This window comes from Buceros rhinoceros, unplaced genomic scaffold (assembly GCF_000710305.1).
Source record: "Buceros rhinoceros silvestris isolate BGI_N320 unplaced genomic scaffold, ASM71030v1 scaffold16228, whole genome shotgun sequence".
Lineage (NCBI taxonomy): Eukaryota > Metazoa > Chordata > Aves > Bucerotiformes > Bucerotidae > Buceros > Buceros rhinoceros.
In genome coordinates, this window is record NW_010428781.1 from 55,845 (window position 1) to 76,199 (window position 20,355).

Genomic DNA, 20,355 nt, shown 5'->3' on the forward strand with positions numbered 1-20,355 from the left:
TTCACTAGCAAAAATGCCAAGGTGCTTAAGTCATCATTTTTTATAATATAGTTTAATTACAAAAATTCCCTAGGAATTTGTGCTCAAAACTGAAGTTAATTTGTAGTATTTTATAGTTTTATCTAAGGACCCAGACGTTTGATTGAATTATAGGATCTTAATTATCTCCTGGGTCAGCTGAGCCACATTAAGAGCTGACGTGCATGTTCTTTGCTCCTGGCACATGATACTTTCAGTACACTTTTTCAAAGTTACTGCTGCTCAAAAGGCACAAAAACTTTAGACACTGTCTTTGGACAGTATACCCTAGCCCTGAGTTCCCCAAACCTCAGAGGAAGACTTTCTGAGATAAATTAGTATAAGCTGTTGTCTGTCTGAGCGCCAAGAATATCACAGGAGAGCAAGTGATACTTCACGCAATGACGATTCTTATTTTTAGCTACCCAGCAAGGTGAGTTTGGTCTCCAGATGCTGTGCTGTCTCCATTAACAGCTCATCTCTGTTGTCAATTGCAGCTTCTGCCTCCTGACGAAAATTGGCCCATTTTTGAAAGTCATCTTCATTCAAGACCTGCAAAACATAATTTAAACAGAGCTCATCTTAAATTTAAATAAGAGAAGAATGCCAAACTCTGGATTGTAGGGACTTAATTCCAGAGAAGACCTGCAAAACATAATTTAAACAGAGCTCATCTTAAATTTAAATAAGAGAAGAATGCCAAACTCTGGATTGTAGGGACTTAATTCCAACCTAGGCTGATAAAGTACTGTGTCCTCTTCAAAGTAACACATTTATTGTGTTTTCCAAGAGAAGACTGCAAGAACCAGCAGCAATGAGAAAAATAGACCTGCCTTCCTGTTTGTATAAATAGCCTACAGCTGAGGCTTGAAAACATGACCTAGAGAAACTCCTACCACACAGCTGGGACTCTGAACGGGAACACGCAGTTTCCGAAGGTTGCTGCACATTTCTCCAGAGCTTGAATATGACCTATTTGTTGCACATAGACAACTTCTGTATTAAAGTATCAGCCTAAATCGTACTAACCCAGGCTGAGGGTAAGATTTTTGAAAACTAAATGCCAAGCAAAACAGAAAAAGGTTAGCTCCTCTGTGGACTTTTTATTTCTTGCTTGGAATCGCTGTAGAGAAGGTCAGCTGGAGGTATCATAAGAGAAACAGAAATGAATGTTTTGAGGCTGACCAAAAATCCATCATCTGCTCACACTGAGGAAAAAGAGGGAAAAAAAGACTGCAGAGCAATCAAACAGAGGGACAGAGAATTAAAACAGAAGCACAGAGAATTAAAACCATTACATTTTTAAAACAAATCTATTGACATGTACAGAGCTAAGATGTAAATCATGTTAGGCTAATGCCCTCCTACCTTCTTAGCTATGCACAGAGTTCGCAGGCCATCACGGGCATAGTAGTCCAGATGCTTCTGTGTTTTTTCTTTTATTCTTTTCATTCTCTTTGCTGTGCTAGTGTCAGCTATGAAATACAAGGAAAAGGTTCCTATTTTAAGCATAGATCATTTCACACCTGATGGCCTGATATTAAAAAAGAGGGACATTAGAGAGAATTGGATTCCTACATAATAGCAATTCTTTTAAAAGCTCAAAGTGTTGGCTGTGCATTAAGCTGAAAGCTTGGTAAAGACCCTTGTTTCCTTTAAGATCACATTACTTGGGTTTATTTTGTTTATTTGTTAATGTCACGGCACTTGCTGACAAGCCGAAATGCAACGGTCAGGCCCCTACGACAGTGTTACTGCAGAGTACGCAATCCCCGTGGGTTAGCACTGTCAGTGGATTTTAATGAGCCCATTCCACATTCTAAGCACTCCTCAGGTTAAATAAATACCTCAGTTCTGATCTGCAGGTATAGCAATAGAGAAAGCTTGGGTTTTTTTTTTATTCTTCTAATGCCCAGATATAATATCTCATGCAGAAAAGAGTTCTGCTAGCTTGTGCTTCTTGACCGGAGACACCCCAGAAAGAGCTCATTGGCTAATTACCTTTGTCAGAGTCTTCCAGCAAGTCCATTATAACAGAGTCAGCTCCTTTTGTGTAGACAACAATCTCCTTGGTTAGAGGGTGTCTCACCACTACAGACATCCTTTTCCTTACTGAGTCAAATCCCAAGGTGTAGAGAATATCGAAAGTCAGCAGCGTGCCTTGCGGCAAGCGTACGGTCACCTGTTCAGGAGTTCGGGACACCAAGGTAAAACTGTACGCCTGGGCAGCATAGACAAGCGCTGCCTCGTCCGGGCTCTCAGCCTCATAACAGAAGTCTGTTGGCAAGGAACCGTTAGTCACGGATTTAAAAACCTCATCCAAGGAAGCACTACCGATACCTGCGCTGCCCTTGCCCTGGAGCTCATCACCTTTACTGCTGGCACAGCAGTTGTCGTCATTGTCACAGCAATCCAACGCAGCAAGGTGCTCCTCGGTGTTCTTTGCACTGAAGCTAGCGCCTAGGTCTGAACTAGACTGAGATGATGAAAAAGACTGGCTAAGGCTTGCTAATTTTAGCCGTTGAAATATCTGATGAATCTTCTCCAAGGTGATTCCTGAGGGCTTTATTGGTGGTGGGACAGTGACCTAGAAATATGAGAAATCCTATGGTTAAAAATAATGTGAAATACCAGATACTTTTCAAAACCTCAATATATTTTTTCTGTATCTAAATGACAAAAATAATAAAAGCAACTTTTTTCTTGGGCAGTGGGGGTGGCGGCAGGATGTAATTTTGGTGTGGAAATTTGGTAGAGAAGCCTTAGGTGAGTTAGCATCCAAATTTGATGGTGATTTTTATCTCTGCCTCTGAAGCAGAGCTGGAATTAAGTCCCTCGTAGTTCTGTCGATGGTCTGGGAGACCTGAGAAAACCCAGTATGATCAACACACTTCTTACAGGGTAACCTAAAGTCTAAAAGAAAGAATGCAGGTACTGTGGTAGCCATAGCTACTCGTCAAACACAAAAAGCCATGTTAGGAATGGGTATTCACAGGCAGGAAAAAACACTGGATCATTCACTCGTGGCTTGGCTTCGCGGACAAAGATTTGGGAAGGACTTTCTTTCCCCACGCTTACTGCAAGCGCGCTGACGGCTGAAAAGGCCAATGCGGGGTAGGCAAGTCCGGTTGCAAAGAGCACAGCAGAAGGTCTCCTTGGGTGGGTGGTATAGTCGAGGCACGGTTCTTTCTGCGCTGTCTTTTATAATTACCCAAAAAGTTAAAGAACCAGAGGAGAACTCCCAAACAAACTATTTGTCACCATTTCAGGTTTCACTGAACGCTGCTCTGTGTTGTTAAATGGAAACACAACCAATTCTCCTCATACACCTGAAGTTTTATTACCCTTTGTCTTGGCTCGGTAGCTGTGGAGACCAGGACTGTATTGCAGATGGCAAGGGCAAGGAAGAAGTCGGTAAGGGATGTGGAAGTCTTCATGTGCATAAAAGGAGACAGATTTTCAGTCTGGAGTGCAGCTTCTCTCACTCGCCTCAGCAGCCTGCTATCGGGAGTCACATCTTTTTCCTGGAAGAGAAATTGCCTAATGAGGGTTATTCCCTCTTTCACACTTGTTCTCACGGAAGAACTATCAACTTGATAGCTGCTTCCTGCCCCTGAATTTACACCTAGAATTATGTAAAGTAAATGTCTTTTGTATTTAACACCTAGGGAAAAAAGATACATTTCGAAAAGCTGTATAACTGGATGATTAGGAGGAAACACATCTTGAAATAGAAGATGATTTCAGAATTTTACTTCTTTTGAGATCTACCAGAAATCACGAATAATCTATACTGCATGCCCCAACTTTGAAACTGCTGACTACTGAATTAAAGGGCATTCCAGGCAGAAGGGGACTTCGGATCTCCCGTTTCAGTGAGGGAGCTGATTGCTATTTCAACAGAGAATATATGGTGCTTATGGCTTGGTTACAGCGCTATCACTTTTTGTTTCCAGTCATTTTTCTTTGCACCCAGAAAGAGGAGCTGTCCTTCCTCAGTTTTTTACAATGATTAAATAATTAAATAAATATTTTGTTCCTGAAATGTTACTGTAATTTTACTACCACACTCTTTTCTAATCAAACCTAGATTTGCAAGCCAAACTACTTAACAATGTCACTTACCTACAACTGAATTTGATGTAAGGCTATAGGAGTATGACTTTTAATGAAAAATTCATGTTGGCAGGGTCTGGTTTGGATTTAATTCAGGACCATATTTAACAAGAGCTTCCAAATTTAAGAGACTTTCCCGTGAGCCAACACTTTTGGATGCCTTGTTTAAGGAACTGCCAATGTGATTTAGCTGTTTTCTAGTTCATCTCTGCTAGTACCCTCTCCTCCTTCAAGCTGGCAGTTTTGCTAAGTTCCCTAAATACGCAACAGATGTCTACCAACCACCTTCATGGCTGTGTTGTGCTGAGCTGAATGTGTTGCACTGTAATTCCTGCTTGCTAAAGCAAATAGCAGTTCTTAAATCATCCTAATAATTGCAGATAAATCTACTGCTCATTTTGCAGCACAGAGCTCAATTAAAATCCAAGGATGGAAGAAGGTTTTCAATTTCTCTGCTGCAGGAGGCTCTGGCTCCTCTGGCTCAGTGTTTCACATACGGGGAAATGTTTTAAACATAGATGCAGCCCTTTCTCCAGCAAACTGACACCTACTGAGGGTAAGCCTGATTTGTTAGTTATCTTCTCAGGTCTCTTAAAAAGCATGAGAGGCTGAAAAGTTACAGCTGTCATTTTCTAGGAACGCTGTCACAACACTGCACTGCATCAGACAGTTACTGGAGGTAACCGTGACTCTTGCCAACACTGAGATTTGTTTGTAGAGCGATCTCAAGTAGTTGAACTGGACAGTCCCGATGAAGAACACACATGTGCAGACACTACTGTTAAGACAGTTATGTTGGGAATTATATTAAATTAAAAAAAAAATTAGAAACTCACTGCACTGACTGTTTGCCTGGCTATTCATAGAATTTCCTCATGCATTGCGACAAATAGAATGAACCTCACAAACCAAGAATTATTAAATTATTACACATGCCACTCAATTTCTTTTGCATCTATATCCTCAATATCTGCCTCTAGTTTATGCCAAAAATGTATTAGTGGATATTTCGCTTCAGCAGAAACTTTCTGAACTCAAAATTTTCCTTTGGAAAAGTAGAAAATTTTCAGGTCAGTTGTGGCCTCAGAGACAGATTTTAAAACCAAAATAATACAAACGTAAATACTTATCAGAACAGTTTTTTTCGTTTTCTTTTTTACATTCAGTGACAACAGGACTGACCTGAATTTCCAGCCTTACAGAACTTCAGGAGATAAAAATAATTCAAACAAGTCTGTTCATTGACCAGCCTGAACGTATGTAAAACCAAACAAACAAAAAAGAAAATGAAATCAAACAGCACTAATCATGATGATCACTTCAATTTACCACCTTTTCAATGTTTGCAATCTTGCTAGTGAAAATGCTGATATTATAAAATGGCTGGTGCCATTAAGTTTTTAAGATTTCCTTATCAATTTGATAATTAATAATTTCTTCTACTTGATGGCAGTAAAACCTGATGACAACAGGACAATTGAAGTCTTCATGAAATGCTCCTAATAGCAAGGCACTGTATTATTTAATCTAGAAGGAAATGTGCTATCACGACCTTGATTCATAAGAACACCTAAAGGTGGATGGAGTAAATGTTAATCTTTATCTTGTTCCAACTGTGGTTATAATTTTATATTTTTCTTACTCTTTTAAAATTCCCTTAAGTCACTCTGTCAGCCATAGCTCTGTTTTAGAATAGTTTATTCTATTTTTCCCTGTGAGAAGTTGTAGCAGCCACAAGGAAGTAAATTAATGCAGTACACTGGCAATGCACCATTTTTCTGGTATCAATATAAACACTATAGACTTGGCAGCAATTCTCAACTAAATTTTTGGAATAGGTTGACTTCACGTTCAAACAGATCCATTCACTCAGCCTCTAGTTTTGGAGTGTAACTGTTAATAGGAAGGTCTCTATCTCTGTGTATTAGGTAGTTCTCTTTCTCTTCGTATTTATGTTTAGTAAGAGCAGCAAGAGAGCTGATTGCTGACAAAAAGCTAGGAATTTGCTTCTCAGTTGTCTAAGACCTGGTCAAGCTCCTTCCCACTGAATAGACTTTGCCATTCAATTCCTGGAAGCTGTAACTGGATGCGGGATTCATAATTTCTGATGAACTACACAAATTGCATGTAAGGAAGCTCCACAAAATGCCATGGACCATGAAGACCACGGACAAAAATACCAGAAGGAGCAAAACCAGAGGGTAAGCTCTAGGAGTTAGGCTCTGCATTGTACCTGTGTTACTTTTACTGCAGAAAACATGAGAAATCTTATTTAGTTATTCTTCTAGGATCTGCATTCTCCCATTTAATTAACTTTATCAAATGCCATGAAAAACCCATCCTCCTCATCTCTATCTCAGAGACACACTGAAGTGAACATGTGAATTGATAAAAGCTTCTCGAATTTCAGCAAAACATCAAAACTTGTCAAGCAGAGAACACTCTCACAAACAGGCAGGCTGAAATACATTCTGTAGCTGCAGAGCTTCCTGATTGCAGAACTGCTCAGAATACCAAGACAAAGTTCAAACATTTCCAGGCACAATCAATTATACTGTACAAATGCACTTAAGGTACCATACGCAACCTGCTTATCACTGATTCTTGTAAGGACGATTGAGAGTAAGTAAATTTTGTGATCACTGCATAGATAATTTTCCTTTAAAAACTGTTCACATATAAACCTGACATTTGTAAATTATCTTTTGTTTGGCACAGTTACTTTCCAATTAAATTCTTTCCATTTTGTAGGATACTATAATGTTAACCCCTCTTGCTTTAAAGTTCTTTTCTTGGCAACAGTTCTGACATGCAGGTGCTCATAGCAGATGCCGTGGTAACCCTTGTCCAAAACCCACTGTGTCTTCTCAGCAGGGCGAGGTTCTTCAATTTTACTGTTACCTGAGGCTACCAGCTTTCATGAATAGTTTTCACGTGGCTGGCACATCAACCCTTGGAAACTTGACATTTTTTAAGAAAAAAGCCCACAACAATAAATTGGACAATACCAACTACTGGCCTTTGGACTTCGAGTTGTTTATTATGTAAAGCTTTTTCTTTTTCTTCCCCTCTTGTATTTTGTTGATCTGAAGAAGCTGAGTCTCACAATTTCACAGTGAGGACTGCATTTGACAGTCACTGAGTGCCACTTAATACTTCAATGCTTTTATTTAAGCAAAGCCGTTCATCCAGAAGGGCTCCACAAGCCTTAAATTGATCAAGTTAAATACCACTCTCTGAGTCTTCACTCACGCTTTGTTCAAAGATGGATTTTTCTTATGCAATTTTGACTACTGAGCTGCATTCAGCTCACCCCAAACTAACTGTACAGCTGGAGTGCTCAAGATACTCCAGGTGTGTACAAGGTACACACGCATCACACAAGGTGATGTAATTCCCAAAGGGCAGGAACCATAGAGAGACAGAAAATTTTATTATCCCCATTTTATTAATAGGAAATTGGTTTGGCTGGTAAAGAAAGATGCATCATGGGAAGGATATCAACCTACAGGCCAGCCTCTGGGCAATATCTGTCTTCATTTTTACTACATCTTCATATTTATCATACAGCTTAAGTGATTTATCCAGATAGAGTGTCACCTATTAGCAGCTAAGGCTGGTTATTTCCACGACAGCAGTTTAATCTTCCTCTACAAAGAAGGTGTTTGACACTAGTTCCTCAAATATTGCTTTTACAGTGGAAAAAGTCTCCAACAAGGTGTTTTATTTATAGAAGAATGAAGAGGTCTGACAGTAAAAAACATAACTGGGGGAACATACTGGCACAAAATTCTTTTATCACACTTGAACAGTCATGACCCATGAGTTCTCAAGAACCCATGGAGTAGTTCTCAACATCCCATGAGGAAGGACTGGCTGGAAAATTATAGGAAAACAACAGACAAAATGTCCATATTCCAAGAGCAGGAGGAGTACTGACTGATATCTACTACATGGCAGAGGAATAGAACGAGGCAGGTAGGACTTTATGATTAAGTTAAATCCACATCCTCCAAAGAAAGTGTCAGCAAGTCAAAAACTTGGCCAGGAACAACTGCAGAAAATATTAGTCTGTATTTAGTAGATATTTAAAAAAACAAAAACAAGATTCCAAAATTTGGTGGGTTTTTTGTTGTTTTTGGAAGTGTTTGACCTTCTCCTAGAGTCCATAAAAGCACTGAAGCGTCTGTTAAAGAACTTTCAAGAAGGAAAGGACATCTTGCAGGGTTTAAGACCTTTTTCAGGTGAGATTTTTAATTGCTATTATCTTTGTGAGAAGTGCTGGGTTTTTTTTCTTTTTCTTGAAAAATGCAGTATTTCTCTGTTGACACACTAGCAAACTCCCAGAACTGCTCTGGAGAGTGCAGCCTGGGCATTTTGTGCGCACTGCACAGGGGTGGCTAAACTTCGCTTAACAGGGAAGATACATCACAGTGCTTGAAGCAGAAGCAGTTTGTGTCCTTGAGCTATGTTCAAACTCAGACTTCAAATACACACACTCTTCCCAGTCATCATCTCCCAGCGCCCCCTCTTTCTGCCAAGCCAGCCCGCACACTCACATCCCCGGCTCCTCTTGCATAATCCCACCCCAGAATCCCCACCTCATTTTCCCTGGAATTCTAGTGTACCAGAAAAAGCTCATTCCTCTTTGTGCAAAGTATGTCTTGCTGCTATGAACCACGCCTCAATCCTTGGAGCCCAAATTCATGTCTCCTCCTATCAAACAACTATCACAAAAACTCACCTGTGTGCCCCCCCTCTTCTGTTGTGGTCTTTGATAACAGGACCCAGATTCCCAAACCCTCACCCAGCTCCTCCCTGACTTCAGCCGGCCCATTCCAAGCCAGGACCCCAGTGCTTTGTCTCCCTCTTCCCTCTCTGAGCTCCACCATGGCCTGGATTTCTCCTGCTGGCTTTCCATCCCAAAATGCCACGGAAAGGAGAACTTAAAGCAGCGTTTCAGTTCAGTCCGTCCATACTCACAATGGTACTGCTGAATGCCACTTGAGACTGGTTGCTGTCACGGCGACCGAGTGACCTGTTCCTGGTATGGCCCTGGAAATGAGCCCTAGCACTCTGGCACCTCCTTAAAGGTCTCACGGTCCTCTGCTTGTAAGTGGCTGGTCTCTCAATATTCATGCGAGGGAGACTGAAGTGTTGAAGTTTTGCAAAGTCCTCATCATCTAAATCCAACTCTTTGTGGGATTCCAGGCGTCTGGCTGCAAAAAGAAGAAAATGAAAACTTACCTTTTTTTTTTTTCTTTTTTGCATTGCTTAGGAGAAATTCCTTGATGGGTTAAAAAAAAACAGAAACAAACTAAACCAAAGCCAAAACATCTCAAAAGGCAGCACTGGAAAAAATTCACTATACGTTTCATTTTCCGGCAACTCGCATTCCCCAATGTTTATTATTGCAAGAAAACACAAATTTGTTTCCAAAGTCATCAGTCACTTTTAGAGACTTCTCTAATATTTGGTCTCTTTAGCTGCATTTTGCAGTTGACTGGAACAGGAGAGTGAAATATGGTAATTCACAATTTGCTAATGTTTTCAGTCATGGAGCACGACCGTCTTTTTTGGCAGCTGCTTGCCAGCTTAATAAAATCCTTCGCACTCAGTAGAGAGAGAAAGCAGCGACCGAGAACGGGCCTGAGTCGAAGCCCCAGCTTCAGAGCACCGAATGCCAAGAGCCTCCAGATAGGGTTGACTCAAGAAAACGTGTAGCTGTACCTTTCATATCACACAGAAGACTCTGGTAATTGCTTTTGGACCCACTGAGCTTAATTACTAACTAATCTCAGTTTGTGAGCTTATAAAAGGTTGGCTGGCATTCATTTATAAATGAAAATGTTCTCTGCGTGCTCCCGAGTGGGTACTGAATGCAGGGCAAAGCCTGAGATGCTTGCAGAGGGAACTGGAAAACCTTTCCCATCTGACTTCTGAATCATTTAGAACACCTTTATTTTCGTGAATCTCCGTAACAGGAGTCCCTCACAAAATGGAGACAAGTCCACAAAGCTCCACATTCAGTCAGAGGGCTCAAGTAGGTTTAAATATTAATATTTAAATTAATAAAATTTCATTGCTCAGAGAGAAAAGCAAATATAAAAAGGTGTCTCTCACCATTTTCCTGATGTGAAAACTCAATTCCATCAACAGTACAACGCCGAAATACCATTTTGTTTTCTGTTAGTGTCCCGGTTTTGTCTGAGAAGATATACTGGATTTGTCCAAGATCTTCAGTAATATTTAGGGCGCGACACTGTATGGGCAAATCTGCTTCATCGTCATACAGGTCAATGTCATTGTGAATTAAGAAGACTTGGCCCAACTTGACTAACTCAATGGATACATAAAGAGAAATGGGGATTAAAACCTGAAAGAGAATTTAAATTTTCAGTGAGGGGTGAAACAAGTCGTTTTGCTTTCTGTCAGCAATGTTCCGGCACAGGTATAATAACAATTTTCAGAGAAAGAATTGTTCCTACCAAGATATTGTAGGATTGAATAAAAATAATTCAGGGGAGAAAAAGATGGCCTGCACACAACAGCGATCGATAGACAGGGGAAATAAGTGGCAAATTTAACACAAAATTCCTAGAATACCAAACGCAAAGGTGGGTCTTTCTGAGGATGCTCTTACAAGGCACATTTTCTTGATTGAGAAGCACACTTGCAGAACATGCTTCAGAGCATGCTCTTACCCTCCTGAAACTTTGAAAGGATGCACTAGCACAAGCTAACTTTTAATGTAAAAAATTTCACAAGCAATTACCTTGCATGCAACAATTCCCACCCACCAGCTTCCCTGACCTGAAATAATAATGAATTCTTAAGATACACAAATATTCTGTTTCAGTAATGAAGGATAATTCCCCAAGGAATCTCCGAGCAGCCCTGAAAGTTATCTCTGCATTTCATTCATATTAAAGAAACTTCGCCCACTTAAATCTCAGCAATTACATCGAGAAAAGTAAATGTGATTTTTTTCCCCCCTACCCCATAAAAAGTTCTCTCCCAATTAGGCTTAATCAGACACAGACATACAGCCATTCTACTTGTAATTTAGCTTCTTTCATAAACCAGCTGAACAATACCTAGTTATTATTCCTCATTGCCAAAAAAATGACAATTTTTATTTCACTATTATTTGAGGTATTAAGCGGCATTCTTATTTTGAAATTCTGGACATAGGCAGAAAAAAAAGCTAACGTTTGAATGTAAACATCCTCTTTATTGCATATGCTGGAGATTCGGGAGTTGTTTAAAGATATAATACACATCCTTCCTATCTATATCTTCATGGGGGAAAGAAAGAAAGAAACGAAAGAAAGAAACGAAGATGCATTATTTCACACTTGGATGATTTGAAACACTCCTAGCAATACTTTAAAATAGGATTAAGAAGGTACTGCACAGCTGTTAGTTGATACTAATTGTTCATTAGTGATTATACTCAGTTTTGGATAGCTTCTTCCTTGGAGGTTAGAGAGGTTTTTGTCTGTTACCTGCAACAGGATTATCATTGTCAAGAACATGTAGAAACCAGCAAGAACTGGAGGCAGAAAATTGCCATTTTCATCTGGGACATCATAAGGCGGGTGCTCTGAAAAGTTCCCAGTCCAAATGCCATGCCCTGTGGGAACGATACGCAACCCTGAGCATTAAGGTGATTGACAAAGCTTCTGAAATATGCAGATATGGACTGCTACGATAATTAAAAAGAAAGAATATTTCCAAAGCAACAGTCCTCAAGCAAAGCTGTAAATCTACTGGAGAATGCAAAGTACACGCAGAGCTTTGTAGCACACGCATGTAATGGATGTGCTAGTAAGAAGTGAGCAGGCTGGGATATTTTTATTCACCTCCCCTTCAGCTTGGGTCCCCCATCTTAGCTCTGCAAAGATCTTTCTCATTTACATAGCTTGCTGCTACATCCATCTATCTCTACACCTCGCCCATAAAAACCCTCAGTGCTGAAGACTCCCATTCCTCTTTCTATCAGGAAGAAACCTTATAACTTTTATATAAACAAACTGGAATATTTCTTATCCTTCCTGACCATTCTTTTACCTTCAATTAAGTCATACCCCAAACCTGCTTCTTCCTCTGCGTCTTAAATATCAGTAGATACCATTGTGCCACTAGAACAAAGCCTCTCTTTCAGGTCTTAACAACATCCCATCAAGATTACCTTTCATACTGCCCTTACCGGAGTAAACTGTGCTCACGGATGTTGCTAAATTTACAGCATGAGAAACTTCACGCAAAGCTAGAACAACTTAGTTTCCATCATTGCATCCATCATTGCTCCAGATGCCAAAAACTTTATCAGACCATTTTTGCGTAACCAGTTATGATAAAACTTTTATTACCACCAGTTAAACAAGGAGTTGTTTTGCAGCATCCGCCTACTAAAATCCTGCCAAAGGAATTAAAATTATTTCAGCAATACTTTCTGACTGCTAGAGACCGCAACCACATCTGAGCAAGGACAACTATGGTCTACAAACCACTTTTGCTCCCAATTTTTCACTGTGTGCAAGAAAAATCTTGATAACCAATCCGCCAGTGATATTGCTTCCTAGAACCTTACTTTCAGACAAGGCTGTAAAGCAAGAAGTCATGGTGGAGCTCTGGGACATTTTGAACAGATGAAAACCGAAAGACTTGTTACTGCTTTACACGTTTCACTCAGACTATGAACCTTGACCAGAGATGGAACTTCTCTGAAATACTTACAGCCATGGATGAGTTTTCTTCCATCTGAGTTGCTCAGATTCGCCATTTTAACTTGTCTATTGAAACGACTGAGCAGCCTAAAGACCCCCAAGAGATTCAGCTCTAGATCTGATCTCACTTATAAGATTAATTTTAACCACCATTTAGAAAAAAAGCAATGGAACGGAAGATTTTTTTGCTTCATACCTACAGATCCAACAAGACACATCACGAACAGGAGTCCCACACATACGAAAATATCCATATTCATCCGTCGCTCTATCTTGCTGCGCTTGTAACGAGGACCATTGTTATTTAGCATTGCCTTAGTTTCATGACCTTCAAGCACAAATAAATATCATCATGTTTATGTAATATTTTGTAGTTTGTTTTTGTTTTTTGAAGTATTTCTCTCATAAAATGAGAGGAGGATGCTCATGACTAATGTTAATTTAATTCTGTTTAATTTGGCAATTTTATTGCCCATCTTCTCATTCAACTGAAAAGCAGAATATATCAGAGACTATATCTAGAGGTTTAAAAAATACCTCCATTACATTACAGATATCACATACATTGTCATACACATTTTACTTTCCCAAAGACAGCAGATTCCCTAAGATGACAGAGTTTATATAAAGATTCAAAAGCAAAACCTACTTAAGAATGAAAGGAAAAAACCCCAGTAATATTATATTTTTGTATTTTAGAAACAACTTGATTAGGTGGTATACAGATTCCTGAAACTTACATCTGAATATTTTTCAGCAGCTATTTAAAAGCCGCTTGACACATTTCATGTATTAACTTAAAATCCAACGCGCCAGATCCAGCAGTGAAAGACACTAACGTTATTTAGCTCTTCGCTGTGTGGTTGTAAAGTGCTAACAAAACAGTAGGGCAAGAATAATAAAAAAACCCACCCTAATGCTTAAAACTTACTGAATTAGAATTGAGCTGGTGTATTTTTATGGAAAAAGAGGAGTGCTATAAGAAGCCAAGAAGCAGAAATTGCTCTTTCTGTTCTATTAATGTTATCTAAACCGCGGGCCCACAGTTGGGGTATCTGGATGCCGCCTGTTGCTACTATATCAAGTGGTACCGTTTATGTTTATTTCTACAGGTCTTTTCCCTGAAAATACAGACCCTGCACGCTCGTTTTCAGTTTCCATTTGTATGTGCATGATGTGTGCGAGAGAGACTGTTTCCCAAGCTACCTTTTGGCTTTCTCTAGGGAAGTGATTTGAACCAAAAGCTGGGAGTTAGGTGCAATCCAATCATGTCTGCTGGATTCATTCCACATTTACATCAAAGCTTATTAATTGAGGCAGAGAGCAAGAGAGAAAATTTCTCTCCAGCCTTATGTTCAGGACATTCCCCCATGAGCTGGGACTTCTAGCTTCCTGTTCCAATGAAAATGTAATTATTTACACAACCTGGAGCTATGTTAGTGGGACCTGCTAACACTAGCAATGCGCTTTCCTTTCCAGCTCACGTCTGTGTACATAGCCACTCAGTCAGGTAGTCTGGCTACAATTAGCGAGGCAGGAAATGCAGCTTCACTCTCATGCAGCCAGGACCAAGAACAAAACCCAAGTCTTCCCTTCAGTGAACAAAGGCTCTAACCACCAAGCTACACGGAAGAGGAGGATACTGCTGCCTGCATTTCTGTTCCTCCAGCAGCTGTGTGGAACTCGTTCCTCACTTTTCGGTCAGGCTCAATGCAATGTTTTGTATTGAAAACAAAACAAGACAGAAACCTCTGATCCCTGCCAGAAAACCCTCAAGGAAATGTGGATTTATTTCAGGAAGAAAATCGGAAGAGATTTCTTTCCAAATATCAGCTCTATCATTCCCTTTCCACTTCAGCTGACCAACAGGAAAAGGACACATCTGTAATACAGATACCACCTTACAAGAAACAGAATATCAGAAATAAGAGGAATAAACTACCTCATGCTCCTCTAACCCTCACAGTTGCATATGATGTGCAGCACAGCACCTCGCCTACCACCCCACTAGCACCCTGCCTCTATTTTTGAGTGCTGACAGACTTACCTAAAACTTCATTCTGGTACTTTATTATTTGAAGAGCATAGAATTCTTGCTGCTGTCCCTATCTCCATGAGAAAACTACACTGACTGTGTAGTTACTTGCTCTGTAATAAGGTTTTTGTGCATTAGTGCTATTGCTTTGGGCAGAACCATTTGGGTAGCCGTGAGAAGTATAACTGTATCTGGGGCAGATGAGAACTGCACGGGCTAAACAATCACATTAAGTGATGGCTCTGCTCTTCACAATAGCTTCCATTAGAAAGAAAGTTTGAGGAGTAACAGAGTTATAAAAATGAAGAATGTGCCATCTTACTGAGTGATTGATCTCGATTGCTCAGAAAAGGTCACAGACCGTGATTAAAAGCCTGAGTATAATCAATGTCAAAGAATCCTAGAAATTAAGCTGGTGCTGGCTCAAGCGAGTCTAATTTTAGAAGAGAAAGAATGAACTTTTATACTGACATTAAAAATAAGATGTCAGTTGGATACTGAAGACTTACTCAGATCAAAGGCACCGTATCTTGAGAATGACTTTAAAACTCCGATCTTTGCTAGTAGCAGCTTAAACAACCTTAACAGAGATCCGCATTAGGATCTGTGCTTGCGGTCAAAGGAACATGCTGGGAAATCTTGACTAAAGAGAAGAAAATTAGGAATCCTAACAGGAGAAGGGAAGACAAGTTACTCCAATTCTATAGGGAACGATCCCCACAGAGACTTTTATATAGTCATTAGCTCCAAAAAAATTAATGAGTTTGGCTTTTCCTCCTCTGCCTGGTAGACATCGTCCTTACATTGTGGTGTTCGGAGAGACAGGCAATGAAACACCCACAGAGTGAAGGCTACTTTGGAAACACAGGAGAGCTATAAGAGTCTACTCCCGCAGTAGTGAAATAAAACAGTCAGCTGACAGGTAAAATAACCTGGATTGTGAAGACCGATCTAAGCTAAATGACTCTTGCAAAGGTGGTGACTTTTTATTTCTCTTAGGTGGCTCAGCCTTGAGCCCCTTGCTACTGATAAGACATAAAATAGGTGACATTACTGGAAAGATAAAAGTAATCAATAATGGCATTAATTGTTGTCTTTAAATTGACTTTTATTTAATCTACAAATAGAGGCTTAGTGAAATGCTCTGTCTGAAGCAGAAGAGGGCACAGCTGGCAAAGCCACCGATAAATCATACTGAGTAAAAGCAGTAGTGACACTGCAAAGGAAAAAGGTGAGCTGGCCCACTGCAGAACCTGGCACCACTGCATTGTTCCAGGCACCGACACTGCCTTGCTTGGTTCATGACTCCACTGCCTGAAATTCATGGTTGTGTGGACACACCGTCTATGTCAGCACAAACCTGTGCTGCTGCCACCTCCTCTGTCACCTCCAGCTGCTGTTCTCACTGCCTCCTGTGTGCTGGCACTAGCACAGATTGGCTTTGTGATAATAGTTTTTTTCTGGGTAAATCTTCAGCTGCAGCAGTTTCTACCCCGAGAAGCCAGCTAGACCTCCCTTAGGGCAGCTGTGTAGATTTTATGCCACATGGAATTTGTAGTATAATCAGAGCTGCAGAGCTGAGAGTTAAACTCACCTTAGTAATTTTTTATTTGTCTGGATATTTTAGCTAGATTTTGCAAAGACAGCGAGATACTTGACATAAACGAGGATACTGTCGCTTGCCAGGGGTGCAGCGCAGGACTTGCTGGCTTTGGAGATGGGTGATTAATACCTTTACTTCAAAAAGTTACACAATTTCCCCATGCATTGCTAGTTCTTAAAACAGAATGTCAAATTGTGGTGCAACATTACATTATGCATATTTACTTAAGGATATTTACAGGGGAATTCTACGTTTACCTAGACAGAAAGTACACCTTACCTGCATAAATAACAATTCCTATTGCAGCCTCAGTATTTCTGATTGTACAGCCACGAAGCAAGAGGCTTTCAATGTTAAAACCAATCCGTTCATTATTTGGCTGCTCCCTAGAAGAAAGAAAAGAAAATAAGCGATACCTTTTTCTGTTCTAATATTGTGTTAGGCAAAATTTTGGTGTGCATGTCTGTTTTAAATTGAAATCAAGGAACTGTGAAGGCCCTATTTTGCTTATATTTCACTCAGCTTCAATAAAGACTCCAGTAAGGAGTTACAGAGAACTCCAAGTATGTCTTTTAAAGACCACTGGCACCGCGTGTGTATCATGATATAAATAGAAAGCAAGTTTGTCTTTCACTTGGTACCTTCTCTGGAAGATTCAGTATCTCAGAAATGAAGCCAAGATACAATCTTTGACTTCATTCAGATGAAATTCTGTAAGAAAGCTGAGCAAGGTTTGCCTGCTGGGAGAGGTTCAGATGAATACAGCTGCACCCTGCAAGAACCTCTGTCTCTCTGTCAGCCACCAAAGGGCTTCTCATCTTTGTGAACCTCAGTTCGGTTGAACAGTCTCTAGGCTGAGGCTCTCTTCCCTGCTCTTACACTGAGTGCAAGACCTTTTGCTGTGGCTGAAGGTGCCCCATCACATACCAGATCCTTCTGCTAGCAGGAGGATCAGAATGGACCAGAATGAATAGACCAATGAAAACTTAATGGAAATTATAAGGTCAGTGCTCCACCAGGCAAGCAATCTTATAGTTGCCTCTGAAAATGAGAGCATGAAACTACTTTTGCTCCCAGTTTTTATTATATGTCCTGGTAGTCCTCTCGAGATCTTTACCAAAGCTGGGACTTTTCACTTCAGTCATTCCATCTGGTTTTGTTAAGTAAATGTCAGCATCAGAAAAGAATTTTTTCTAGAATGTGTATCTTTTGCTACTTTCTATTTGATATTTGGCATTGGATCCACCAGTAAATGTCAGTGTCACTTAAATGGAGGGCAAGGTTACGTGCTACCTCGGGGCTAGGTACAGTCCTATGTCCATGTGCAGCTGCACACGATCACACGACATCAGACTAGACAAGTGAAAAGGTTTAGGTGCCAACAACCTACAGCTGCTAGAACTGTAAAAATAATCCCAGAAGCTTGTTTTTCTGGGAATCCAAATTCAGCATTGATGAACTCATTTACTAGAAGCCTTCTTGTGGTCAGGCATGTCAGATAGATGTCGCTAAATTCTTTGTTATAATTTTTTGCAGAGAGTGCTACTATCGTTTTATAGCAAGGCAATAGAGCCTCAATAATTTATTAAGGGTTCTTGGAGAAAAATGTAACCTGCTCCAAGTAATTTAGCTCAATAGTTCAAATAATAGCAGACACTCCACTAACCGCTGGTAAGTAATTTTCAGTGGCAAATTCGTTCAGGTACCCCTGAAACGTGGAGAGAAAAGCAGCTAATTCCATATTCCTCCGAGCAGGTGAGATAATAGGCATTCCCAAAAGAGATTTCTGTGACAGACTTTCAGTGGAGATTTGAAGATTTTGAAGCCAATCCTGGGTCCTAAGAACGTGTATTTGTGTGTGGTTTTTTGTGATATATCACCTAAATTTCTGCAATGTCAGTGCTCTTGTGCCGTTTTACAGCAGGCTAATTGGAAGGATTGCTCCAATTTAGATTATACCTATTTATCCTCAAAGCCAGCTATCCCAGCCAGTGATCAATACAAACTTGACCTCTTTTTCCTTTCTACGATATCACAGTAGGGGGGAAATGGAATTGGTGTTAGAGGCATCATTCTTACAGGGCATGGATTCTTGAGACCAGATTAAGTATGGTCAGCACTAATGGGTGAGAACCCCCCCCCATTTACTCATGTCGGAGGATCTGGCCATTTGCAGCTACTCCAGGTGCAACATTCCCACTGTATTCTTGCAGAGACATTAACTCCTAGTTGAGCTACTAGTAAACTTAAAGTTGGGGCATGGATGGGATGCTGGCACATTCATACAGTTAAATTATTTGCATAATGCGGGGCATGCATTTGCTCTGGGGCAGCAGGTATTTTGGACAATTCTCTGATGTGGTGTGGGAATCATCGTGGACCAATGACTGCTCTGAAGAGGGCCCTGGGATACAGGTGCCCTGTATTGGAGAGTAAGAGAATTTTAGGACATGAGCCGTGCCATACAGATGGTCTTACAGGCAGGGAATGGCCTTAAACCTGCTGAATTTGCTAGTATAGATTTCCCTGTTACGCCTGTGCCAGAATTATTTGATGAAGAAAGAATGTAAGGATGGGGATTTTCCCTCACATGCACAGATTTACACTAAAACCCCAAACCACTTACTTTATACTAGTCTAGCACATTGGATCAGTAGCTTGCTTGCTTTTTCTAGCTGTAAGAAGAAAATCTGATTTGTTAGATGCCGGATATGTTTTCCCTGTGGCCACAAATATGAAGAAACTAGAGCCATGCAGCTGAATATCTCTAACTATTAGGAAGGATTTAGATTTAAAATCTAGCCTAGCCTAACACTCATACCAAACATAAATAAACTAAAGAGCTAAAACCTTGGGAGAACAGCTCGTATAGAACAAACACAAATACAATGTTAAGCCTTAGTTCTGCCTTGTCTCGAGACACAGATTCCAAGTCTACATTTTATATTGACTGCTGAATCCAAAACATGTTCCTTCCATCCAGTTCCTCCAAGAGAAATATTTAAATTCAGATATAAAATGCATTTATGGATAACAAATACTTACATGTACCCTTTGAATTTATTGAGGTCATTGTTAGGCATTTCACAGATGATGGTGTTTTGAAAAAATTCAGGTTCAAACAAAGTATTCTGCAAGAAGAAACATCGAGAATGAGTGTCAAACCTATCAAGCCCTTGAAATGCTGAACACTAAGAGCTGCTAAATATTGGCCACCAGGATAGTGGAGCACTCACCCTAGGAGGAGAGGCAGAGGGAGTTTAGCTTGTTCTGCCTGAACAAAGGCAAAACTTCAGAGGGACTCAGTAAGGATCTGAGATTTTACTCTCTTGGATTAAAAACTGGTTAAATTAAATGAAGAAACTGCTGTGTGTTGGACAAGACATCACAGATGCCAATTAGTGAAAACATCTCTCTCACTTAAAATGAATGTAACAAATAGTTCAAATTATTTATGTAAGAAAACCAGCCTTCAACCAAAACCAAGCTCAAATTACAATAATTTCAGGATTTATCAGGATTTTGAAATACGTTAGAAGAGTTATGTTACTGGCAAGGATAGTATAATCAGAAAATAAGAGCCCATACATTTGAATAAACGTATCACATTCAAATAACACTCAAAGCAAGACTAACGACGACTGGTAAAGTGTTTGCAAAAAGTATACAGCCTGTGGAAAAAAGTGATTTTAGCATTCAGTCAATCTCAGCTAACAATCAAACTGATGTCAAACATGCCACTTTTATTTAACTTTCTGCATTTTAGTTTACTTTGAGTTCCTATTCAGTTGTTTATTACACACCTATAAAAAATTCTATTATTTCACTACAACTTAGTGTGCCTTAGAGCG

The 20,355-nt window shown here is 40.0% G+C and overlaps 1 protein-coding gene across 1 annotated transcript in view; it reads right to left on the reverse strand.

Moving 5' to 3' along the window:
- ATP10B (ATPase, class V, type 10B) overlaps positions 1–20,355 on the reverse strand; it is a 49,859-nt gene that overhangs the window by 14,654 nt on the left and 14,850 nt on the right. The window contains exons 4-13 of the mRNA XM_010142413.1: positions 19,550–19,635; positions 16,784–16,890; positions 13,063–13,194; positions 11,643–11,770; positions 10,258–10,510; positions 9,118–9,353; positions 3,363–3,542; positions 2,020–2,605; positions 1,387–1,493; positions 444–570 (exon numbers count right to left, since the gene is read on the reverse strand). Coding sequence (XP_010140715.1) covers positions 444–570; positions 1,387–1,493; positions 2,020–2,605; positions 3,363–3,542; positions 9,118–9,353; positions 10,258–10,510; positions 11,643–11,770; positions 13,063–13,194; positions 16,784–16,890; positions 19,550–19,635 — 1,942 coding nt within the window. The remainder of the gene's footprint in view (positions 1–443; positions 571–1,386; positions 1,494–2,019; positions 2,606–3,362; positions 3,543–9,117; positions 9,354–10,257; positions 10,511–11,642; positions 11,771–13,062; positions 13,195–16,783; positions 16,891–19,549; positions 19,636–20,355) is intronic.